A 27,959-nucleotide genomic window follows, 5' to 3' on the forward strand; every position below is an offset into this window, starting at 1 on the left:
GATTTTGTCTAATTTGTTATTTCTAAATTATATTATGTTAAGTTAAATAAAAAAAAAATACATAAACCAATCCATAACAAACTGAAATATTTTTATTTTTAATAAATATTAAATGTATTGCTAAGGGATCCTATTAAATTCCAAAATATTGTTTTGCAAATTTTCCCTATTTTATTTGTTTCTGTTATTTCATTTGGGCCTGGTCACTATTGGACCTGGCCATGTAAATGCTGTTCTATATAGTAAAAAATAGGCTTCTGCCTGTCTTTTAAATTTTTTTAAAAGTGTAAATTACAATTTCATACTTTTTGTATAAAATTAAATCTATTTCTAATAAGTTTTTAATTATATTAATTTCTTAGAATTAAAAAGATTAGGATACAATAATTGAAGCTCGGATACATTAATATGTTGTTCGAATACATCAAAAACTGTCTCTGATATATTAATATGTAGCTCAGATACATTAAAACTAGCTTGGATACATTATATGTAGCTCAGATACATTAAATACTGGTCAGAATACATTAATATGTAGCTCAGATACATTAAAAACTAACTCGGATACATATTATGTAGCTCGGATACATTAAATACTGGCTCGGATACATTAATATGCATCTCAAATACATAAAAAAAAATATGAAATCTCAGAAATTCTTAAAAATATTAAGTGATGATGGAAATAAGCGAAATAAACGATTGTGTATTTCTATAATTTGCAACCTTATCTTTTAGTTTATCTTAGAAATTTTCGAAGAACTTTCTTGTGCGTCTTTGTGTCGCTTAAAATTTTTTATGACTTAACGCATAACAACACATTGAAATTATCATTTGTTGAACTGAGTTATAGGCGGCCATATGGTTGCCCAACTTTTTTTGTTTTTTACAAATTTCATAGATGCTAAGAGGGCATTCAACATATTCCGTAAACAAATCCCATTTGTATTGAATCATTTTTAAATAAGTGAAAAGGGAAATGAGCAAAAATTCAATTAAGCATTATTTAATAAGCAAGTCATATCCCAAAATCATAATAATGCATAAATGGCAGAAACCCCAATATTGGTGATATCAGTATGAATGAAAATATCAGTACAAAGCTAGTAAACTTTACAATGAGTGTGACCTTTTTTAAGGGTGAGTTTGTGTAGGGTTGTACTTTTCTGATAAGACATAATAAACATCGGTTCATATTATCCATATGTTTTCTATATGTATATATAGAGTTTATAACTCACATTCTTAAATTATGATTTTTTTAAGTTTACTATTCTTCTTCTTCTTTTCTTATTGTTATTACTATTAAAAAACTCAATTCAGTATATCTTTCTATATTATATAATACTAGTAATATTATCCGCCTTGCGCGAGAATTTAATATCACAAAATGTATAAAAGAATGTATAAAACTATCAATCATTAAAATCAAAACACAATATTATCTTACATGCAATATTACATAGTAAAAAAACATTTATGTAAAGAAAATAAATTATTGGAAATACCCTTGAATTATTGGAAATGGTACAAATCTACCATTCATCTATTGACTCCCAAACACCCCTGCCATCCACCTATTGGTTCAAAAATATTTTGTCATCCACCTTTGGTCCAATATTGATGTAACACCCCAAGATTTTTTTCGAACTAAGACTTGAACTGTTCATCGTAGTGAGTGATATTTTACCAAGGAATTAAAATTTTCTATGTATTAAGGTGAGTTCACTAGATTTAGAACCTTGAGTTCAAAAAATAATTAAATTGGAAACAACAAAATCTGAAATTTAGCAAGTTAATCTAAGTATGCATTTTTGGTCAACTTCAAACGATCATAACTCCGCGTACAAGATTAGTTAGCTGTCCTACAAGATACCATTGGAAAGCTCTTTGAATTATCTTTTAAAATATGCAAAGTTTTCTAAATTTAGAGTTTGGATGAGTGAGATATGACCTTTTGAAGTTAGGTTGTCCTATTAAGGAAAGTTAGCAAAAAATAGTGAGGGGTATTTTGGTCATTTCCTTATCCAATCAGATTAAACTCATTTTTAGTCATATTTTAGAGGTCTAATCCTTTTAGATTCAATTTTATAATATTAATAAACACCTAGGGTTTTAGTTGAGGGTTCAAGAAGAGGCAAGAAAAGAAAAAAAAGAGAAAAGAGGAGAAAAGAGGCAAGGATGAAGGTTTTCGTCGACGTTCTTCATTTTAGTTGCGGATTTTTGCCATGGGTTTGATATATAAGAGGTATAAGCTTACATAGTGTTGGTTAGTTCACCCACACGCCAATCATGTATTTTTTCAGTTAAATTTCATGCTTAAAGTGTAAAGATTGATGTTCTTGATGAGTTCTTGAAGTTCATTCTAAATCTTGTTGTGTTGGAGTTTTGATAATTTCTTGAGATAATTTGATTAATATTAGCGTTTTTTCCATTATATTAGAGTTTAATTATGATAACTAATCGTATCCAAGTTATTGGGGAAGAAACCATTCGAATTTAGACGATTTAGGGTAAGAAAACGAGCAAAAGTGCTTGGCAGAATTTTCCGGGTTGGGGCCTGGCGTGGCGCGCCTACAAGAGCGCCCCTAACCCATATATTTCCGTCATGGATTGGCGCCCGCGCCACCCATAGCCCAAGATTCGTCTGCCTCCGGTAGCTCCGTTTGAGTTCATTTAAAGTGCATCTTCACTCCTTTTCCATTCTAACTAATCTAAGCGACTTCTAAACACCTAAAATCAGTCCTAACATGATCATAACCTTGAATTCATAATTCAAATTCAAGGTAGAGTTGAGAGTTAAGGTTTGAGAATTCTTTGGAGCATACTAAGAGTGTCCATTTAAGTCCCTTTGTGGAGTCTTCTACAACTTCTAGTAACTTGTTTCAAAACTCAAGCAAGTGAATATAAGAGTGAAGAATATGTATTCATGATTCTTAAATATCACATACATCCTTCATATCATTAACCATAACTCTTGAATTGATAATTCACATTCAAGAGAGAGTTAAGAGTAGAGTTCAAGAAAGTCTTTAAGTTCAATAGTGAATTCTTTGAGATCCATAATTGATATGAACTATGTTTTGAGGAAGTGAATAAGAAAATGAGAGAGTCATATACATGAGTTCCATCTAGTTACTTAGACCTTCATGCCTAGTCGAGTTGTTCATGCCCATAATTTCTACATGAACCCTATAAGTCAAACAATCTTGAGTTGAGAAATATCTTTGAGTTCTCGAGTTGAGTAGTTCATGCTCATAATTCCGCATGAAACCTCCAAGTTTAAAGTCATGAAATCATCATGAGATCATGAACCTTGAATCCATACTTCAATTCAAGAAAAATTAAGAGTCAAGTCTAGAAGTTAAGAAGCAAGTCAAAACAAAGTTTAGAAGGTTTTCTAAAGTGTTTCACAAATGTTCACTTTTTTTTAAAGACTTAAAGTCAAGAAAGAGTAAAGAGTTGAGTTAAATTCTCAAAATCTATGAGAAAACTAATTATTCTCTAAGAATTAAGTTTCAAGTTAAGCAAAGAGTAAAGGTTGAGTTCACTGCTCAAAGCTGTAAGGGAACTAAGTATTCCCTAAAATTTTATAATTGTTTTCACATTTCAGTTAAGAGGAAACTAAGAGTTACAAAAGATTGAAACTAAAAGGGGAAAATTGATTTTAAAAGGAGCTATTTAAAGCTAAAGGGTTCAGTAAATTATCTCAACCAAAATGAAAGAAACTTTTATTAAAAGTATGAGCTAAAGTATATTTTGGGAGTAGTATTGAGCACCGATGTGGGGATGAGAGTTCATATTAACTCAAGTGTCCATGTAAATCAATGAACCCATAATTGGAATTGACGGATCATACTTTTTAGTTGATCAGGTAACTTTATCTAGTGAATCCACTAAGATAAGTAAGGTCTTATATCGATGACATGGTATAGAACAATTCTGGCAGCTTGGGCAAGACACTGTATCACCACTTAGACTCATACGGTAGTTGTTGGTTAGAGAAACTCCCACAGTAATAATTACATGGTTCCTCAAGGGGTTCTGCTTAGTATGAATCGGGGTGTGACACTTCATTCATACATTGCACAAGTAGATCTTGAGAGGGAGCATGATATGTTTTTATGATATTATTATCTTGAGTTTACATCATGTTTTAAACAACTTTTCTTTATACTACACTTGTTTTAAATTGCTTTGTATAGAAATGAGTTCAGTTAAGTATCAAAACTTAAGTATATAGAGTTGAGTATCCGTAGTCGAGTATCATATCTTTGAGTTAAGTATTTAATCTCTGAGTTGATGATCTTATTCTTGAGTATTCCTTGAGTTTCAAGTTTGAGAAGAGGTAAGTATATTTCCACCTTTTATTCAAGTATCAAGCTTATGTTATTCTTCAGATTTCCCCTTACATGCTCGTACATTCTACATACTGAGCCAATTGGCATGCATCTTTTGATGATGCAGACACATGTATTTAGGATCATAAGTAAGAGCTTCGTTGATACATTCCATAGTTCGAGTTAGCCATGGTGAGTCTCCTTGTTTCTGGAGGATTTCATTTACTTTTTAGTTTAGTTAGGAGGTCGTGGGTCTTGTCCGGACTTCCATATTTATGAGTTAGAGGCTTCATAGATAGTCAGTTTAGTTTAGGAGTCTGTATTTTGCATTTATTTTATTAAATATTTTAAAGACTTAAGTTGCCTATTTTATGGCAAGTTTAATACATTCTTCACTTTTAAGATTTTGCATTTTTAAGTTAGTCTTCCGCTTGTAGCCAGTCAGGATGAGGGTTAGCTTGGGACTAGTAATGGTTCTTTAGTGACGTCCACGTCCAGGGTGTAGACTCGAGTCGTGAGAATTGAACACTTTTATAGGAGATTATCATTTAAAAATAACTTTTTAAATATGTGGTGACCATATATTTCTTACAATTTAATTACTTAAATTAATTTACATACCCACCATTACTGATTATAGCCTACCCAAATTAACTACACTAGATCAAGTTAACTACACTTGACCCAAATTAACTACATCCGCCCCAAATAACATTTACTCAACCAATTAAAACAAATATACCCTTCATTTAAAATATTTCACTTCCTCTTCAAATCTTCTTCTATCATAAATTCACCAACAATCTCGAATTAAAATCTAGTCTTTTGAAATAATGTGAGTTTGAATAAAATATTTATGGTGTTATTTATCATCCTATAAATAGTTCCATATTTTATGAATTCTTAATTTTAGAATAAATAAGTTTTGATTGGGTTCTAAACATTATTATTTATACATGCCAAGTCAGCTTCATGGGTCTTCAATAAAAGCAACTAATATACTTATCATTTTCTCAAAAGAGAATATCTCAAATTTCTATAGATTTAGGATCTCTCAAAATTATATAAAATTAATTATTTTATGATCTTTTTGAATATAATTCTTTTTTGTCATATGATTTATTGTTACTAGAAATTTATTTTATTAACTTATGCTTGGTATCTCGTTATTGATATTACAACTAACTAATGAAAACTAGAAGATCGAATGACATGTAGTGATAGTTATCTCAAATAAACATGATTTTGAGTTATTGATAGACTTATCGAGTCTGTCAAACACATCTTCACCACAAAGAGACTTTTGATGGGAGAAATATCATTTTTAGAAAAAGCACCCTTCATGGTGATAATGTGTGTATTTAGGTTGTGTTTTTGAGATTGTAGGCGAATACATTGAGGAAGAAGGTTGGAAGGTGAAGTGAAATGTTGGGCATAATGGGTGTACTTTTTTAATGGGTGGGGGTAAATGTAATTTAGGCCAGATGTAGTTAATTTGGGGTGGGTGTAGTTCATTTGGGTCGGTATAATTAGTAACAAATAGGTTTGTAAATTAAGTTATGTAATTTAATTATAGCCAATAGATGGTCGTCACGTATTTTAAAAAAAATATTTAGTATAAGGCATGCATTCATCATGTTTGAAAAATGTTTATGCATTTAAAGGTAAAATACAAATCATTAACATAGTAGAACCATCACCTTAATAACTCTAAGGTATCCTTGTGCAATGTATAATTAACATCCCATAATACCAACTATACTGAGTACCCCTTGGAGCCACCTTAGTAACACATGCCATCTTAAGACCTCATCATAATCAATAGTCATAGATAGAGATATAATAATTTCCATTTCTTGAATATAAGGAAAATCACACATTAGCAACAATCCATTCAACATACATGCATACATTCATGCCTTACAATAGAATAAGCAACAAACCCATAATCCCCTTCAAGTCCACTTGTGCAATGTAAAAGTGGAGTCCCATACCACCACTCCTACTAAGTAAAACTCATATAAGGAAATCATAATAGTTGTGTATGTCATACTCATTATCTTGTTACATAGGGAGAATAACATTAACTGATATAACCATGTGAGCTATATGAAATTCAGTGTCATATAACCCCACATGTTAGGATCTAGCTTCACCTCCTTTAATGTGTTTCATTAGGGTTTAAAATCCTAAAATGGTTTATTATGATATTTTGAGGCAGTATCTAAAGTTTGGAAGTTTTTGGAGATCAAACGTCCAAGAACGTCCTAGACGTTCGAAAGTTTAGCCTTGTAACGTGCTTGTGTGTCTTGTCTTGTTTATGTGTTGTTTTGGGTTCAAATAGATGTGAGGGGTTACTAACATGTATATGAGAGTATTTAGGGTGGAAACTTCAGGTCAAAACTCCCCAAATACCAACAAAAGAGCCCTTCAAAAGGACCCAATCCTAGGGCTAAGAAGCTACCAAAGTGTCACGCCCCGATCCTACACCCTGGGCAGGAGTGGCACTCGAAGACCATTGCTGTCCCTCAAGCGAACCCCTGACGTGACTATTTATATCAGCAGACGACAAACCTCAACTTTTACACGAGTAAAACATAATAAAAAGAAAAAAGTATGCCATGTCATAACTTTGGCCAAAGTGACACTTGAGTCTAATAAACGAAAAATACTCCAAACTTAAATACTATAGTCTATGAAGCTCTAAACTATCTCAGAAGGGATGTTGGGACAGACCCCACAACATCCTAAAAGTTAAGTGATATACCGTGGTTTCACGGTATTATTAATACTTTTTCCTTAAGTTTAGTGTGTCCAAAAGCCTTTTTGTGCTAATTTTTATATAAGTTTCTTTTTATTTTGCACGAAATCTGTCCAAAGCTGAATGCTGAGATTTTAAGCGAAAAAATGCAGAAGAGACCACCTACGGAGCTTATTACTGTCCGTAGGTGGCAGCGTAGTGCAGCTACTGAAGGAAGATGGAGAAGTCTGACCAAGTGTGGGGTTACAAAGCTTGTGAAGGTCCGTCGTGTCTATGACGGTCCGTCCTGCAGGTTCGTCATGAAGTTCAGAGAAGTAATCCCAGTATCCATATTCCAAGAGTTGAAGTGTTTTGGAACGAAGGCCCTCGATGGACCGTTGTGTCTATGACGGTCCGTCATACTTGCCGTCGAGGGTAATGAAGAAGAGCAGCAGAAGAAATTGCATAAGTATGGGATGACGGAGTCCATGACGGTCTGTCGTGACCATGACGATCCATCGTGAGGTCCGTCGACCCAGCCGCGTTTTGGCAGATTTCTAGCAAATAGAGTCCTTTTTTAATTAGGTTTTTATTTTTTTATAAATAGTTCGAAAAACCTTGTTTTTGAGGTTAGACTATTGATAGTTAGACTCTGTTAGGTTAGACTCGGGATCATTGTTAAACTCTCTATTGTTAGGTTCTAAGATTATTAGACTTTTGATAATCATTAGACTTTTTGTGAGATTGTTGATTATTTTGAGATTCTTGCAAGTGACTATTGGTGATTAATCAAACAAACTTTCAGATTTCACTCTTTCTCATTGAAGTAAGTACATGAATTGTTATTTAATATATTTGAATATTGTGATTATGACTATGAGTAACTAAATTCCATAACTAGGGTTGTGGGAACCATAGGCAAATAATGAGATAAAACCTAACTGAAATAACAATTCTAGAATGGTGTCTTGCATGTATTAATAATTCTTTCGCTTAGACGTCTTTTTAACGGATGGACAACGTTAGAACTCGCCTTAATGCTTCTTGCCGGACCAAGGAGGTAGATAATAGGAAAAGAATTATTAACATAGATTTAGTATATACTATCTAATAGGCTAGTATTGATTGGTACGAGGTAATAACTTAGTCAAATATAGAATACGATGCTTAATATGAGGTAAAGATAAGGGTTAGAAAAGCAACACACGTAGCCGGACCAAGGTGCGGAGTGAGATTTCTAGACGCCGGACCAAGGATTTAGAAATACATAACTTATCACTTTGCATGCAAGATACTAGGAAAGAATTGTTATAGTTAGAATTATCAAGTTATGAACATGTGGGGAACACGTAAACCCTAGTTACTTTGAGTAATTGATTAAAATCCAACATTCAAAGCTGTTATGTGTCTCTTTCAATTGCGTTAGTTATTTTCATTCATTTAGAATTAGAAACCCCCCTTTTATTGTTTTTTACTTTCCAAGGAAGTCATTGACCAAACAATAGGAATAACAGGTTGAAGTTAAGTCTAGACTATTTTCCTCGTGGGAACGATCCCAACCTCACTAGTTGGGTTATTTACTTGACACGACCGCTTTACTTCTTATTTGAGAAGTAAGTTTGAGCGTATAAAATTTTGGCGCCGGTGCCGGGGAAATATAGCTTTTGGATTAACTTGAACTTATTACTACAGTTTAGTTGATATTTTCTTGATTTTACTTTGTTTTATTGTTTTTTATTTTTTTAGAAGGGTGAACACCAACAGAGGGGACAAAATCCCGTTCCACGGCCCCAAGCATACTACAGAGGTTATGATAGCATACCAGACTCGGATGGGCCACTTGTCTTGCCTCCTCTACCCACAGGCCACACCTCTGTGGTAACTAGTAGCCTGATGCAAATGCTCACTACCAGAGGTTTGTTTTCAGGGATACCTTCTGAGTATCCACATGCCCATATAGCTAAGGTAAGGGCAGTGTGTAAAAGTTGTGTAGGGAGGCCTGATTTGGATTTAGATGTAATAAGTCTCTGAGTGTTTCCTCTCTCACTGACGGGAGAGGCTGCTATGTGCTTCACTGAGCTCCCATACAACTCAATCTTCACTTGGAACCAACTAAGGGATGTCTTCTTAGCACTCTACTATCCGATCTCCAAGAAACTAAACCACAAAGACAGTGAATAACTTTGTGGCACTACCAGGAGAGTCAGTTAGTAGTTCTTGGGATAGATTCACCTCATTCTTGAGAAGTGTTCCAAATCATCGTATAGATGATGAGTCACTGAAGGAATAGTTCTATCGGGGACAGGATGATAATAACAAAGCGGTGTTGGACACTATAGCAGGTGGATCTTATGGGGAATGTCCTTATGCTGAAATTGCCGAAAAATTAGAGAAAATCTCCCGGAATAACAAAGCTTGGAGTACTAGGAAGTCTGATACAGGGAGAAACACCTTCGCAGTGCAGTCCACTCAAAACCCAACCACAGATGAGATTCGTGAAGAAATGGCTCAGATGAGAACTGAGCTTGGGTTGGTACTAAAACATGTCACTGGGGTGCAGAAAAGATTAATGCAGTAACTACTTGGCTAAACCACCACCCCCTAATGATGAATGCTACTATGCGGAGGACACTTATGTAGTAAATGAGCAGACGGGGGGTGGGGGGTTTTCGACCAAGCGCCCAAGACTCAAATTAGAATAATTGGTGCCAAGGTCGGAACAATGGTAACTATAACCGTGAGGGTCATTATGTCCGAGATGGAAACTACAACCGTGACAACAACTTCAACAGGGGTAACTACGGTAACAAAAATGATAGGAATGGGCCCTATGTCCCTCCTCAAAATCGTGAAGTTACTCCTAGGGATGGTGGAGATAGTATCGCGCGAGTTGAGGATATGTTGCACAAAATGATGAGGAGGTTCGATGCTAGTGATGAGCACATTAAAGAGTTAAGGTGTGATTTAGCTAGTATTGGGCAAAAAGATGATACACATGCAATATCGATTAAACAGATCGAGTTGCAAATGGCCCAATTATCTGCGACAGTGAACACACGGCAACCGGGCACTCTTCCTAGCAACACTGTCCAAAATCCAAAGAATGATGCGCACTTTAATTCAATCACTACTCGGGGTGGTAAGCAAAACCATTGACCTACCTATGCCGTCTACTGAGGAAAGTGTGAGAAAGGATAATGATAATGTGGTAAAGGGTAGTGGTGAAGTTGAGGAAAGTAATGGAAAAGATGCAGAAGTACCTATGAAGGTAATTCCCATGCCTAGGCCACCAGCACCTTTCCCTCAAAGATTAGTGAAAAAGACCGAGGATGGTAAAAACTGGCGTTTCATAACAATGTTAAAGCAACTTTCTATCAATGTCCCTATGGTAGAAGCTCTAGAACAAATGCCCGGTTATGCCAAATTTATAAAAGATCTGGTCACCAAGAAAAGATCGGTCACTTTTGAGGATGATGATAGACTGCAGCATTGTAGTACTATTGCTACAAGATCCCTCGTACAAAAGAAAGAAGATCCGGGTGCGTTCACTATTCCTTGTACAGTTGGGTCATTACATTTTGCGAAAGCATTATGTGATCTGGGGGCAAGCATAAATCTCATGCCCCTCTCGATCTACAAGAAGTTGGATTTGGGTGACCCAAAACCCACTGCGATGCGGCTACTGATGGCTGATCGGACAGTGAAATGGACTATAGGGATACTCCATGATGTGCTAGTAAAAGTGGAGTCATTCATCTTTCCGGCTGATTTTGTTATTCTTGTTTGTGAAGTCGATTTTGAAGTGCCTATTATTCTTAGGAGGCCATTCCTTTCTACAGGTAGAGCCTTAGTTGATATGGAAAAGGGGCAGATGAAATTTTGGTTGAACAATGAAGAAGCGACCTTCAACGTGTGTAGGACTATGAGGCAGAGTGGTGAGCTCCAATCAGTATCCGCCATATCCCACAAAGAAAAGATGAAGAAGGAGAATGAACAAAAATGTGCAAAACAAGAGTTTAGGGTTGGGGATTTGGTGCTTGTAGACAGTTCTGGGTCGCCTTGTCTTCCGGGCAAGCTCAAGTCCAAATGGACTGGCCCTTACTTGATTACCCAAGTATTCCCTCATGGAGCAGTTGAGTTAAAAGCCAAGGAGGGAGTGCGGTTTAAGATTAATAGAGATCGAATAAAACTCTATTTTGGGCATAAAGCATCGGGGAATGAAGTGATAGAGGCATACCATCTTGATGAAGTCTGAGTAATCAAGTGTCCCCAGTCGTGCCGCGACATTAAATCAGGCGCTTGTTGGGAGAAAACCAATACTTATAGTCTTTTTAGTAATGGTATTTTTTTCTACAAATGGCTTTTTAAATTTGTAGGCACATCACCAGGAAATGCTGCAGAAAATTACTCTGCAGCAGTCACTGACGGATACATCGTTGGACCATTGCGCCTGCGACGGACCGTCGTATGCCTCCGTCGTACTAGGTACTTCTTTATATTATTTTCAAACTAGGGCACACACGACGGAACCAACACGGGTCATCACTACTGCGACGGACCGTCATCGGGGAATCGTCGCGTGATTAATGAGGCGTACCCGACCCGACCCGGTTGGAGTTTATTATAAAATTTCACCATTTAAACTTCCCAACCCCTCATTTAACCCCATTCCTTCATTATTCCTCCCATTTCCCTCTCTTTTCAACTTCCACCATCTCTCCCTCTATCAACAGATCATTGTTCCCCCACAATTTTCCAAAACCCAACAAGTTATAACCTACTAGTCGGAGTTGCTGCTGTAGGTGTCTTCTTTGTCACCGAGAACTTGTCCTTTTTGTTTTCCCCAATTCTAAGGTATGTGTCTCTAATTTCTACTCATTTATCTTGCATTTTTGTTTATTAATTAGTATTAGCTTAGTAGTTCGTGATATGTTCGTTTCTTGTATATAAGATTCTTTCAAATCTAGGTTAAAAATGTTTGAAATTGCCATGTTTACAACCCTAGACATAGGTGCTTTCGCATTACTAGTTTCCTAGGTAGTTGGGTTAGACAAATGTAGGTCCATAACATACAAGCTCGATTTGGGTTCATCGGGGATGAATGGGGTTCCCCAGTTGTATCACTGATCTACAGATCGAAACCCCAATGACGGACCGTCGTACCCATGACGGAACGTCATAGGGTCTGTTCCAAAAGCCCTAAAACCCCACTGTCCATTTTTTTTCTAAGTGTCCCCTAACGGACACATGTGACGGATTGTCATTTTCACGATGGTCCGTCCTGCACAACCGTTCTGGTTGTCAGAGACCCTTCGTCTAAGGGTATCTCACTTTTTCTAAGTGTCCTTCAACAGACACATGTGACAGACCGTCATACCCACGACGGTCCGTCCTCCCTGACTGTCATGACGGTTAGAGACCCTTCTCCTAAGGGTCTCCATATTTTTTTTTCAAGTGTCCTACGACGGACACCTACGATGGACCGTCGTACTTGTGACGGTCCGTCCTTCACATACCGTCATACTATTCAGAGACTCTCCTTCAGGGTTCTCCATATATACGTAGTTTAAGTAAAACACGACGGACCCCATGACGGTCCGTCGTAGTCACGACGAGCCGTCACCAGGCCCGTCGTGTGTCCCTGTTACCATAGTAATGACATACTATTTTAATTATTTTTGTGGTTTTGCTTGTCTTGTTTGCCACTTCTCATACTAATATTGATCCTTTACAGGTACTATCTACTATGGCACCCAAGCAAGACCGAATCTACGCACACGGGCGATCGAAGTCTGTCGCCCCGTCTGCCCGCATGGTCATTGGCTCGGATGATGAGCATGACCCCGAGAATGTGCCCCCAGGCACTTCCACCCCTTCCCGTGCTGCACGTGCTCCTAGAGCCACACCCAAAAAGGTGGCGTCCGGCGTAGTCACTGCCTCCCAGTCTGATGAGGAGCGCACACTGACCGGCACACCCTCTAGGTTAGCCACAAATGAAGAAGTAACGTTTGGCTCCTTAGGAGTATCGTGGTCCGAGGAAGCCTCCAGCTCTACAGAGGTTCACGCACCCGCCATTGCTGCAGTGTCGACCTCGTTTGATAAGGCTGGCAGTTTAGAATCCACATCAGGTTCACCAGCTCAGACCCCCACCCCAGCCTTCGACCAGCCCAACCTGTGGTATGTCGACGGACAATTTCAAGTCTACTCCGACGCAAAGTTCCTGACTGATAAAGGAGTGATGACTCAAACACTCACCTTGGAGCAGTGGGTCCTTACAGGGAGACTCCGAATGATGCCTGAGATCTACAATCTCTTCACCAGGCATCACTTGGAGTGGACAGCACGCCCTTTGGGACGTTACAGTGAAGAAATGGTCTGAGAGTTATATGCATTCGACGTAGCGACTCTCCGATCACAGATAGATAGACGGGGGTGTTGATGCTACTCGGACCCCTCTCACTGCCGAGTTTGACTATCGCTGGCAGATAGTTAAAGATGGCCAGTTCCTGCGCGAGCCATCACTGAGAGAGACCACCAAGATGTGGATGGCCCTGCACCTGTCAGTTGATGGAGAGGGTGCCGATTGGGTAACTGAGCCAAAGGGGGCCATCAAGAAGGCCAACCTCACTTTCACGGTGAAGTTCTTGTGCCTGATTGTCCGTCACTGCCTTTTCCCCATAGTTGCTGATAATATCGTTACATGGGATCAAGCAGTGATGATGGCGGTGATGATAGCCGGGTTCGAGGTGGATTTCGCGTTGCTTCTACATGCAGTCATGCATGAGAGGGCTTCAAGGTCACTACTACTTACCCTTTCCCGTGCATGATCTTTGCTCTCTGCAGGTCCGCAGGTGTGCCTATATGGCACGTAGATCAGCTCAAGACCCCACAGGACACTGTTGATGTCGACCTCATCAGAGATAAGGCTAATGAGTTGGCCCCGTCCAAAGATGCCCCCACTTGCTGATGATCTTGCTGATACAGTAGCCCAGGCCCACACGACCACACAGGCGGCGTCCACTGACACTACCCTGGTTGAGTCTATCCCGGGTAGTAGCACTGCCCCGAAATCCTCTCGCATAGCCCCTCTACCGGCACTGGTCCCGCTTGCTAGGGTCTAAAAATTAGAGGCACAAATGGCTACGCTTCTGCATCATATCCAGTCGTGGACGCCGAAGTCGATTATTGAGTCAGAAGAGCGCCTAGAGCGGAAAATGGTCCAGTATACATAATGGAAGATCGCTGAGGTTCACCAGCGCTTGGATGCCTTTGAGTTGAGGGTGTTAGGACGACCAGCCCCTCCGGTGGGTGTGTCGACTCTTCAGGCTGCAGTTGACAGTCTTCGTGCAGATATCGACACGATCTTAGAGGCTAGGGTGCCGGAGTTTGAGGCCCCTTCTGTCGAGCCTGCTGAAGATACAGTGTTGGTGGCCCTATTTGCCACTTCAGAGATTCCACCACCTCCCTCTCGAGAGAATGCCAAGAGTCATAGGGGTCGAGCAGAGGTTGAGGCGCGAGCACAAAAGAAGGAGCGCCGAGAGATGGAGGCTGCGAGGAGAGCCTCATTTGCTGAGGAGGAGGCGCACCAGATGAGAGCCTCAGAGTTAGCGGCTGGGGCGTCTAGCTCCCGCACTATGGAGATAGCAGGAGGCGCTACTGATGGTGCGGTTGTTGCTGAGGACACCACTGAGGGTGTCCAGATTGTAGAGGACGTGGGTTCCGGGGAACCGAACCCACCAGCTGGCTGATCGACGGCGCTTTGCGCCACAACTTTGCTTCACCTACCACTCTAGTATTTAAATTTTTATGCATTGGGGACAATTGAATGTTTTTTTGTTGGGGGTAGGGTAAATGGAAAGAGAGTGTTACGGTGAAGTATGAGTAGCCCAATTCACTATCCTCTTTTGGGGTTTTCTTGCCTGTGTTATTTTTCCCCAAAAGCCTGATTACTTTTTCTGTTGAACCGGCATGTTTATATCTTCTGTACATAGTTTAATTCTGGAGCATGATGGCTTAAATGATATCCTGATAAACTGGAAAATGATGCATGACTTGGTATAGTAACTTATAATTGTGTGGCCCTAAGCATGACATAGAGGTACACCATTGCATTACCCTAAGTCTAAAATTCGAACTAGGTGTGTGATAATCTGGTATACTGATTAGATGTCAAGTGAGTGTGAGGAAAATTTGAATAGTCGACTATTGGTACTGAGCTAGAACTTGCCTGGTTAGTCCTGCTAAAAGTGAGCTGTAATAGACAATTAGGAAAGGATCATAGTCCCTTATTCAATATAGCCCATTTCTAGCCTAAATAAAAGAAACCAAATGAAATTTATCTTTCTTTGATCCAAATGATCTCAGCTCAAATTTGACCTTTCTTTTTCACCCCAACTGATCTTTTCTGGGAACAATGTGTTGGCCCTGGTCCCTCCTTCGACATGTGCACTTCAGCTTATGCCAAAAGCATAAGTTGAGGGTGGCTAATGCAGTAAACAACCTTCGTTATGGCCTTGACCCAACTTTGGATATTGTGTACCTTGACTCATGGCAAAGCCATAAGTTGAAGGTGGCTATTATGAGGAATGCTCTGGAAAGTGGAGTTGAAAGAACAAAGAGAGATAAAGAACAAAAGTAAAGTGACTCAAGAATTAGTTGAAAGAAAAGTAAAGAAAAAAATATATACAAGAAATACAAGCAAAAAAAGAAGAGAGTCAGTTACACAAATGAAGAAAGAAGACAAAATAGCAAGGTGAAAGAATATGAAAAACTGGGTGAGATAAAATGATAGAAAGTAGAGGGTTTAGACGATATGTCAAGGAGGGCAAAAATTCACTAAAGTATACCTAAATATACCCTACCTGACCCTGAGCCTATGTTACTAGCTAAGAAAGTCCTATCGTGATCCTAAGGGTTGTATAGCGAACTTAACACAGTGAAAATAAGGGCAAGCTTATGGCAATAGGTATAAATGAGTGTGACTTTGTTCTCAGAGCGACTGTTGAAAAGTAATCCTTATACTCAAACTGAAATCATTGTGTGAAAAATGAGGATTTTGTTAAAAGCGAGGACACTAGTTGCAATGCTGGAATTGTTAGCACCTCGGTGAGAAATTGAAGAGGATATGTGTTAGTGCATGGCGAGTCTGTGTCATGTTCTGATCCCACATATATCAAGCCTAATAGTGATAGCATGCATAGATTTGATGAGATTAATCGGGATTGATAGCCAAATGATTGCAAAGGAAGAAATATCGATACTATCGTACAAAGATTGTGTATTGAGTCATAGTGCGTCGCTTGAGGACAAAAAACGAATTAAAGTTGAGGGTGTTGATATACCGTGGTTTCACGGTATTACTAATACTTTTTCCTTAAGGTTAGTGTGTCCAAAAGCCTTTTTGTGCTAATTTTTATATAAGTTTCTTTTTATTTTGCAGGAAATATGTCCAAAGCTGATTGCGGAGATTTTAAGCGAAGAAATGCAGAAGAGACCACTTATGGAGCTTATGACGATCCGTCGTGCTTGTGACAGTCCGTAGGTGGCAGCGTAGTGCAGCTGCTGAAGGAAGATGGGGAAGTCTGACCAAGTGTGGGGTTACGAAGCTTGTGACGGTCCGTCGTGTTTATGACGGTCCGTCTGCAGGTTTGTCATGATGTTCGGAGAAGTAATTCCAGTACCCATATTCCAAGAGTTGAAGTGTTTTGGAACAAAGGCCCTCAACGGATCGTTGTGTCTATGACGGTCCTTCATACTTGTCGTCAAGGGTAATGAAGAAGAGCAGTAAAAGAAATTTCATAAGTATAGGACGACGAAGTGCATGACGGTCCGTCGTGACCATGACGATCCGTCGCAAGGTCCGTCGACCCAGCCACGTTTTGGCAGATTTCCAGCAAAGAGAGTCCTTGATTTATTAGGTTTTTATTTTTTATAAATAGTTCAAAAAACCTCATTTTTGAGGTTAGACTTTGGATAGTTATACTCTTTTAGGTTAGACTCTGTTAGGTTAGACTCGAGATCATTGTTAGACTCCGTATTGTTAGACTCTTAGATTATTAAACTTTTGATAATTATTAGACTTTTTGTGAGATTGTTAATTATTTTGAGATTCTTGCAAGTGATTATTGGTGATTAATAAAGCAAACTTTCGAATTTTACTCTTTCTCATTGAAGTAAGTACATGAATTCTCATTTAATATATTTGAAAATTGTGATTATGACTATGAGTAACTAAACTCTATAACTTGGGTTGTGGTAACCATAGGCAAATAGTGAGATAAAACCTAACCAAATAACAATTCTAGAATGGTGTCTTGCATGTATTAATAATTCTTTCGCTTAGAAGTATTTTTAACGGATGGCCAATGCTAGAACTCGCCTTAATGCTACTTCCTAGACCAAGGAGGTAGATAATAGGAAAAGAATTATCAACATAAATTTAGTATATACTATCTAATAGTCTAGTATTGATTGTTACAAGGTAATAACTTAGTCAAATATAGAATACGATGCTTAATTTGAGGTAAAGATAAGGGTTAGGAAAGCAACACACGTAGCCGGACCAAGGTGCGGAGTAAGATTTTCTAGATGCCAGACGAAGGATTTATAAATACATAACTTATCACTTTCCATGCAAGATACTAGAAACGAATTTTTTTAGTTAGAATTATCAAGTTATGAACCTGTGGGGAACATGTAAACCCTAGTTACTTTGATTAATTGATTAAAATCAGACATTCAAAGCTGTTAGTTATTTTTATTTATTTAGAATTAGAAACCCCCCTTTTATTGTTTTTTACATTCCAAGGAAGTCATTGACCAAACAATAGTAATAACAGGTTGAAGTTAAGTCTAGACTATTTTCCTCGTCCGAACAATCCCAACCTCACTAGTTGGGTTATTTACTTGACATAACCGCTTTACTTCTAATTTGAGAAGTAAGTTTGAGCGTATCATTAAGATAATACAGAAATGAAAGGATGTCCTCCAAAATGCAATGAGGATCACCACAAACTCTGAAGCTCAATTTGGTTCAACAAAGCACTGCGTGCTGATAATGGGTACTTGCATCTGCATTATGAAAATGATGCAGGCTAAGTAGAATCAGTACAGTGAATGTACGAGTATGCCAGTTGGTGAGCTAAGCAACAACTTAAGCTTGAAGGGATTAGATGAACTTACCTTAGTTCTGCTCAACTCGAGAATATACTTAACTCAAATGATATACATATAAAGCAATTTAAATCACATGCAAGATATATATAAAGCTCATAAAATTGTGAAAACAACTCACGTTCGTTAAAGGACATGAAATAAAAACTCAACTTTACTTATATAAGAAAGTAATTTAGTCTCTATGGGAGTTTCTCTAACCGATAACCATCACCATGAGCCTAACTGATGATACAACGTCTTACCTCACGTTGCAAGAGGACAATCCTACACCTTGACATTGGTATAGGAACTTACTCAACTTAGTGGATCAACTAGATCTCCTTACGTAATCATCAAAAAAGTATGACACGTCAATTCCCATGTTGGCTACTTGGTTTACATGGAGACTTGAGTTAATATGTACTCTCATCTCCACATCAGTGCTCAATTTTACTCCAAAAATGTCTTTAGTTCATACTTTTAATAAAACTTTCTTCCTTTGGGTTGAGATAATTTACTGAACCCATTAGCTCTAAAAAAGCTCCCTTTGGAATCAATATTTCCCTTTTAGTTCAAAAGTCTTTTAGAACTTCTAGGTCCCCTCTTTACTCAAATGTGAAACATTTGCAAACCTCTAGGGAATACTTAGTTCCCTTATATGTTTTTGAGAACTGAACTCAACTCTTGCTCTTTACTTAGTTTGAAACTTTAACTCTTAGGGAATACTTAGTTCCCTATACATTTTGAGAAATGAACTCAACTCTTTACTTGACTTGAACTTTAACTCTTTAAAACAAAGTAAAAATATTTGTGAAGGAATTAAGAAAACTCGACAACTTTACTTGACTTGCATCTTAACTTCTAGACTTAACTTCTTACTTTTAAACTTGACTCTTAACTTCCCTTGAATTGGAGTATGGATTCACGATTTCAATTTTGGGTTCTTGGATGATTTCTAGGTAATAAGAATCATTTGAAGTGATTAGAAATCATTGGAGGATGTTAATGTACCTTGGAAGGACTTAAAAGAGGTTAACTACGAAAAACTAGACAAAAACGCCGGGTTGGCGCACTGCTGGCGAGCCACGCCAACCTCAGTTGACTGAGGCCTAGTTCTAGCGCACTGCTGGCTTGTTACGCCCGACCTAGTTTATTGTGGCCAATTTCTGGCGTATTGTAGGTGCGCCCTCCTGCCCCTACCTAGGTGTGTTTGATGAATTTTTCAACTCGATTTTCCCTTCCCATCTCTCCAAAACTTCCTAGTTCTTTCACTAAACCTCGGAACCCTTAGTACCATCAAAATCTATTGAATTTTCTCTCAAATAACTCCAAGGAAACAAGAATCACCCCAACATCGGCAACCAACATTTCAATCAATATGAAAACGAAACATTCTTTTAAGATTCCAACCTCTACCATGATAAAATCCATAAATTAGATGAATTGAACAAAATTGGTGTGTGGGTGAAGTAATCCAACACGAAATAGCCCATACCTTGTTAGGGATCACCCCCGACGAAATCCACTAAGATAAAACTTGGCGTTCTTGCGTCTTCGTCTTCCTTCTGCTCTTTTCTCCTTTCTTTCAAAACCCTAGTCTATTTTTCTAAGTACGTAAAACTGAATGGGATCAGTTTAGACCCCCAATATATAATGAAATTAATAATTGACTTTAGGGAAAGACCAAAATACCCTCACCAAATCTGGATTTGGAACTTCCCCTTCTCATCAGCCCATCTTCCGAAGGTTCTATTTCACTTACACGACCTCAAAAATTTGCAAACTTGGTGTCGTTTGAAAGATATTCCAACAAGATTTTCATCCATATAAAGAACTCACCTAAAATTTTCCTGAGCTGAAAGTTATGGCCGTTTGAAAATAACCAAAACTTATTTTTTAAATCTGGATTTTTTTTGAGATTTTCCAACTTTTTTCTCCAAGTTTATTTCTTCGTATTTTTATTTTCTTAATTTTAGTTTGTCTAGAATACGATATGTTATATATCCCCCTTGGGAACATTCATCCTAGAATGAGAATTCTTCCTCTAAGCTAAGGATAGAAATTTTATTTCAGCACATAACAACACAAGCAAGTAATACAAGCTTATACATAACCTCATAAAGTGTTAACAAGAGAGTTTAGCACCTTGTTGCATCCTCTACAGATTCAAGGAAATGTGGATATCTCTTCTTCATATATTCCTCTGCTTTGCAAGTGGCTTCTTTTACAAACTGGTTCCTCCAAAGGACCTTGAATGAAGCAAATTCTTTTGTCCTCAACTTGCAAACTTGCCAATCCAAAATCTGGATCGGAACATCTTCATAGGATAGGTTATCCTTAATTCCTATATTCTCTGTTGGTACTATCAGTGAAGGATCACCCAAACACTTCTTCAACATTGAAATATGAAATACCAGATGAACCACTTCTAACTCTTGGGGTAGCTCCAACTCATAAGCCACATTGCCCACTCTTTTGGAGATTCTATATGGTCCAATATACCGGGACTAAGTTTTACCTTCTTACAAAACCTCATAAATCCTTTCATTGGTGACATATTAAAATACACCCAATCATCTACCTGAAACTCTAATGATCTTCTTCTAACATCTTTGTAGGACTTTTGGCGACTTTGTGCTGTCTTCAACCTTTCCTGAATCACTTTTACCTTCTCCATAGCTTGGTGAACTAAATATGGTCCTATCAACTCTGCTTTGACAACTTTGGACCACCAAATAGTAGATCTCCATCTTCTCCCATAAAGAGCTTCATATCGAGCCATTTGGATGATCGAATGATAACTATTGTTGTAAGCGAACTCAATGAGAGGTAGGTGATCATCCCAATTTTCCTTACAGTCGATCACACAAGATCTCAACATATATTCTAAGATCTGGATAGTGCGCTCTGCTTGTCTATCTATCAGAGGATGAAAAACAGTACTCAAATTCACCTTGAAACCCAAACCTTTCTAATACAATTTCAAAATTATGCAGTAAATTGTGCACCCCTGTCTGAAATAATGGAGATCAAAACTCCACGAAGTATTACCACTTCCTAAAGGTACAACTTAGCATAATCCTCCATCAAAAAAGTAGTCTTGACCTACAAGAAATGGGTTGACTTTGTCATTCTGTCGACAATCACCCAAATGGAATTCGCGATCTTGGCAAGACCGTGATGAATTCCATATTAATAATCCCCCACTTCCATTATGGAAGTTCTATATTCTAAGGTAAACCTCCAGGTCTTTGGTGTTACACCTTCACCAGCTGAAAATTTGAACACTTGGACACAAACTCATCAATATCTTTCTTCATGCCTTCCCACCAATATACACGGTAGATTTTGGTGGAACCCAGATGAATGGAATATCAAGAGCTATCAGACTCCTCCAAGATCCACTCTTGATGTTCATCCACCTTAGGTACACATAATCTGCCTTGGTATTCCAGCACACCATCTCCTCCTTGTTCAAAAGCCAATACTCTTTGGCTATGGACACTTGCTTTTAAATAAAATAGAATAGGGTCTTGGTCTTGCTTATGTTTCACCTCTGACACCAAGGATGATTCAACCCCATTCGTCGCTAATATACCTCCTTTAGTGGAATCCATATGCTTGACTCCCAGACGTGCAAGCCTGTGCACATCTTTTGCTAACTCATTTTTTTCTTCTTTGACATGGGAAGTACTTCCTATGAATAAACTGCTTAAGTGATCAGCAACTAAAGTAGCCTTAAATGTGTGGTAAATAATACTCATGTCATAATCCTTGAGTAATTCCAACCACCCTCTTTGTCTAAGGTTAAGCTCTTTCTGAGTGAACATATATTGGAGACTCTTGTGATCAGTGAATATATCCACATGAACACTATATAAGTAATGATGCCATATCTTTAACGCAAACACTAATGCGGCCAATTCCATGTAATGAGTTGGATAATTCTTCTTATGAACTTTAAACTGCCTGGAAGCATAAGCTATATCCTTACCATTTTGCATTAATATACAACCCAATCCAACTCTTGATGCGTCACAATAAACCACAAACCCTTGAGTACATTCTGGTAAGGTCAAAATCGGAGCGGTAGTCAATCTTCTTTTCAACTCCTGAAAGATTTTCTCACAAGATTCAAACCATTGAAACTTGACTGTCTTTTGAGTTAACTTGGTCAAAGGAGAAGAGATAGATGACAATCCTTCAACAAATCTCCTATAATACCCAGCCAAACCCAAGAAACTCTTTATATCTGTTGGAGATGTAGGTCTAGGATAATTCTGAACTGCTTCTGTCTTATGAGTGTCAACTTTAATACCTTCACCAGAAACAATGTGGCTTAAGAACGCCACAGACTTAAGCAAAAACTCGCATTTGGGGAACTTGGCATACAACTTCTTATCTCTCGAAGTCTGAAGAACAACCCTTAGGTGACTAGTCCTCTTTATTCCATGAATAAATTAGTATGTCATCACCGAAAATGATGAAAAACAGATCCAAATAAGGTTTGAAAACTCTGTTCATAAGATCCATGATTGCTGCAGGTGAGTTAGTCAAACCAAAGAACATATCCAGAAATTGATAATTACCATACCTTATTCTAAATCTTATCTTTGGAATATCACATTTCTTAACTCTCAACTTATGATAGCCTGATCTGATGTCAATCTTGGAAAATCAAGAAGGACCTTGAAGCTAATCAAAGAGATCATCTATCCTTGGAAGAGGATATTTGTTCTTGATGGTCACCTTATTCAGTTGGTAATAGTCTATACACATCCTTAGGGACCTATCCTTTTTCCTAACGAACAAGACCAGAGTGCCCCAAGGTGAGACACTCGGTTGAATAAAACCTTTATCTAACAGATCGTTCAACTACTCCTTTATCTCTTTTAACTCTGCTGGTGCCATTCTGCATAATGGAACAGAGATAGGACGAGTATCTGGGATGACGTCTATGCCGAAGTCTATCTCTCTTTCGGGAGGGACTCTGGATAGATTATCTGAAAAAAGTTTTGGATACTCACTGACTATAGGAACTAACTAAAGAGAAGGTACCTGAACACTTTAGTCATTAACTTGGACTAAGTAATAGATACATCCTTTAGAATCTAAATTCCTCGCCCTAAAGTACAAAATGAAGAGACCCTTTGGCACTGCTGAACTACTAGCCTACTCTACAACTGACTCATTTGGAATCTAGAGTTTGACAACTCGAGTTCTGAAATCTATTGATGCACAACATGCATGGAGCCAATATATACCTAGAATAACATCAAACTCTACCATATATAACTTTATTAAATCAGCCACGGTACTTGTGATTGATTGAAACAAGACAATCATTATAGACTCTTTTAGCTATAATAAACTCCCTAACATGTGTAGAAACACAGAGAGGTTCACAAAGCATTTTACGGAGAATTTAAAAACTAATTTGCAACATAAGGAGTTGCAAAAAATAAACTTGCTCCTGGGTCTAACATAGCATAAACATCAAAAGTAAAGACTTTGATCATACATGTGACAAGATCTTGAGAGTTCTCTTGCTCTTGGCTACTAGTGATTGCATAGAGGAAATTTGACCCTCCACCGGTACCAGATGTAGCTCCTTTGAATGCAGCCCTATTTGATGGGTCAACTGATGGTTATGGGCTCTGTTGCCCAGATTTTCACCACCTTGCTTATTATTAGGGCGTTCTCTCATGAAGTGACCCTATTGGCCACACTTAAAAAAACCTGTATGGCCATCATGAAAACGCGCGTTGAGTGCACCTTTGGTGTGCCACGCCATCCTCAGTTGACTGAGGCTTGGTTTCTGGTGCATCTGGCGCCGGTTGACCGAGGCTGGTTTCTTGCGTATTGTAGGCACTCCATGCCTGCCCTTACCCAGGTGTGTACGATGAATTTTTCAACTCATTTTTCTCTTCCCAACTCTACAAAACTTCCTAGTTCTTTCTCTAAACGCTGGGAACCCTTAGTACCATCAAAATCTACTGAATTTCCTCTCAAATAACTCCAAGTAAAAAAGAATCATATCAACAATGGCAGCCAATAATCCAATGAATAAGAAAATGAAACTTCCTTTCAAGATTCCATCCTCTAACATGATAAAATCCATAAATTAGCTAAATTGAAAAAATTGGTGTGTGGGTGAAGTAACCCAACATGAAAGAGCCCACAAACCTTGTTAGTGATCACCCCCGATGAAATCCACTAAGATAAAATTTGGCGTTTTGGCATCTTCTTCTTCCTTCTCATCTTTTCTCCTTTCTTTCAAAACCCTAGTCTATTTTTCTGAGTGCGTAAAACAAAATGGGATCAGTTTAAACACCAATATATCACTTTAAAACGAAATTCATAATTTAATTTAGGAAAAATACTAAAACACCCTTACCAAATCTGGATTTGGAACTTTTCATACTCATCAACACATCTTCCAAAGGTCATATCTCACTCATACGACCTCGGAAATTCGCAAACTTGGTGTATTTGGAAATATCTTCCAACGATCTTTCCATCCATATAAATAACGCAACCAAGCTTCTTCCGAGATGAAAGTTAGGGAAGTTTCAAAATGGACAAAACTCATTTTTGAAATCTGGAAATTTTTTCCCAGATTTTCCAACTTTTTTTCCAAATTTGTTTCTCCTTGTTTTTCTTAGCTTAATTTTAGTTTGTCTAAAATACGAGATGTTACACAAAGGCAGTAGAAGTTGTTCATGGTGGGAACCAATATGCATCACATACTTTTAGCAAGAGGACAATTTTGGTCCGCATCACAGGCCATGTTGTGGACTCCACTATTCTGGAATTTATTTGTGAAAATCATGTGGGAGCATCTCCGTGTCACGGACTTGTTTCCTAACAACAATTCCAGAAGTTTAAGTTGAGTTTGACTTGGTTAAAGGATCCTATAAGTTCAGGGGTCTTTTGGGTATTTTAGGGACTATTTATTGGCGGTTATTGAACCTTTTTAAACCCCAATTCACCCTTCAAATTGAAACAATCAAGTCCAAAACAAAACCTCTCCATTCTTTCTCTCCAAAAACCTCCATTGATGAAACTTTGAAGCTCCAAGGAAGAAGACAACTTTTTTAAGTTTTTGTCCATCAATCTTGTGAGATTTTCTTTCACAATCAAGGTATGTTTCTTCATCGTTGAACTATATTTATTCAAGGAGTAAATTCTAATGATTTTCAAAGATGACCCAAAACATGAAATCTTCTAAATTGAATTCTAGGCATGGATTCTTGCATAAACAAATTGAAACAATGATTTATTATTGAATTAATTCTTATTGAATGATTTTACATCAAATTTCATATGAACCAATGCAAATCATGAAATCCTAATTTTAGCTCTAATGTGGTTGATTTGATCATGGTTTGGTCGTATTGAATTCTTATATAGATTGTATTGGGCTATTGATATATGTATGAATTATGTTTGAATTGTGTATATGTTGTCCTTATTTGACGAAATCCATATTTTATTATCTTGGATAATTGTATATTGTGATTATTGGATTGACTATGGCTATTGGTAAGAGCCTTGGTGCATTGGATTGGTTGAATTGGCTATGGATTGCAGTTGTTGGGATTGATTTGGTGGTATATTGACCTAACCTTCTATATATTGTGTAGTATAGGTGTTTCAATTGTCATGTTTGGTATGATCCGCTTATGGTGGCGGTGCGTATGTGTTATATGTCTAATGATGTGGCCTTGTCGGCATTACTTTATGAACTGTTGTATTGTCATGTTATATCTTTGATATGTGATCACTGTGAAGGTCTATATGAGTTATGTATATCTATGAAGTCAAGTATGTGTATCTATGAAGTCAAGTATGTGTTATTTTAATTGAATATAGGTGATCATGGTAGGCTATATTAATGCCTTATATGTGTACACTTGATGTTGAAGTGTGAATCTTCCTAGTTGATTATATGAACATTATGATGGGTTATGTTGATAATGCTATAGAAGTGTGTAGGGTTACTAGCAAGTATAATGAGTTGTTGCAAAAGCACCTTTACCTATGAATCACTTTAGAGATAGATAAAAGCATGAAATTAGTACCAACACATGTACTAAGCATGACATAATGCATAAAATCATGAAAACGGTCATTTATTAAAAATATGCATGTTTTTTTACATAAACATCATAACATAATCATAACAATAACATTTAACACCTTAAAAACACATAAAAAATCACTTAGACAATTTATCGCATTTTTAAGAGCAACATTATAGTAAACTACTTCATTGTTACAATGAGATTTTCTTAGCTCCACTATAGACACCTTCTAGCACGTAGTCCTCTCACTAAAAGATATCATAAGACTCACTTGAGTAATACAAAGAGATACCACCCATACAACCTTTCTAAGCACACCTAAATGATCCTTAAGACCACCTATAATGAGATATACATACTTAGAAATACATCAATCACATGAACATGAGATTCTTCTACCAAAGGTTATTATAAGTCTCACTTGAGTGAGTTGTGAAGCGACCTCCCAAACAATCGCTTACAAACACACACACACACACTAAAGTTATCCTATAAATTACCTAGGATAAGATCATTCTCACTTAATACAACAATATATAGATAAAATGAGATTCTCTTCACAAAGGCTATCAAAATACTTACTTCAGTAAATCAAGAAGATAAAGTCCGTGATTGACCTCTTCAAGATTACCTATATAATCCTTAAGACTACCTAAGGTTTAGATCATGTCTACATAATCAACCATCTTCCCTAACTAGACTCATTCTTAAGACTTACCTCTAGGTTTAGGGTTTCACGTACATGACCTTCGTAACATAATTTAAGGTCTCACATATCATTCATTCATACATGACAAGGGTGCACTAAGCCTACCTATTCAAGACATATCATATTCACATATCATTCATACATGTATCAAGTAAGGGACAGAAGTCTACCAAAACAATATACAACATTCTTTACTTTATCACATATAGCATATCATTCTTAGAAGAACTTTGGAATGAACCTTATTAACTTTATGTAATCCTATACATTACTATATCATCATCAATATAACCTTCATAGACTCATATTTTCAAGGAGGAATAATCATGCATCAACTCTAAGACTACACATATAATCACATAGTTATAGTCTAACATGATCTCTTAATATACATAGAAGGAACATATACTTTCACATTACTTCACATTTATATAGATATGATCATACTTCACATAAATCAACTACACAAATCATCATAATATTTCAAGTAGTTGCCGACAAGGCCATGATCATTACAGTACATAAAGTAACGCCGACAAGGCCACATCAATTCCAAGTAAAACACATAGCACCACCACCATAAGTGGACCATACCAATAAAAACATAATTTAAGTCTAATTAACATAATGAAGAGAATTAGGGCAGCGTACTACCAATCGATTCTCTCCACTTCAATCCAAAGTTATATCATCAAATTCAATACCATAAGGCCCTTACCCATGGCCATAACCATAATTCAATACATAAACTATGAAATTCAATGAAACTAGGTCAATTCAATATAGATTCATCAATCTAAGAAAACCTAGATACAAATTTAATACAATTATTACATCAATCAATAGCCCATAAAAAACTACACTAGAATTCATAAGCATTAAGTCCAAATCAATTAACCCATAAAGTAATCAAAAACTACGGTTCATCA

The 27,959-nt window shown here is 37.4% G+C and overlaps 1 protein-coding gene across 1 annotated transcript; it reads right to left on the reverse strand.

Annotated features, from left to right (window-relative positions):
- Positions 1 to 18,083: 18,083 nt before the first annotated feature.
- Positions 18,084 to 21,016, reverse strand: LOC138337329 (uncharacterized). The gene is made up of 3 exons (XM_069287238.1): positions 20,816 to 21,016; positions 20,380 to 20,624; positions 18,084 to 18,150 (listed from the first exon to the last, which is right to left on the reverse strand). The coding sequence occupies exons 1-3, from the start codon at positions 21,014 to 21,016 to the stop codon at positions 18,084 to 18,086; spliced, it is 513 nt and encodes a 170-aa protein (XP_069143339.1).
- Positions 21,017 to 27,959: the final 6,943 nt, after the last annotated feature.

Source organism: Solanum lycopersicum, chromosome 7 (assembly GCF_036512215.1).
Source record: "Solanum lycopersicum chromosome 7, SLM_r2.1".
NCBI lineage: Eukaryota > Viridiplantae > Streptophyta > Magnoliopsida > Solanales > Solanaceae > Solanum > Solanum lycopersicum.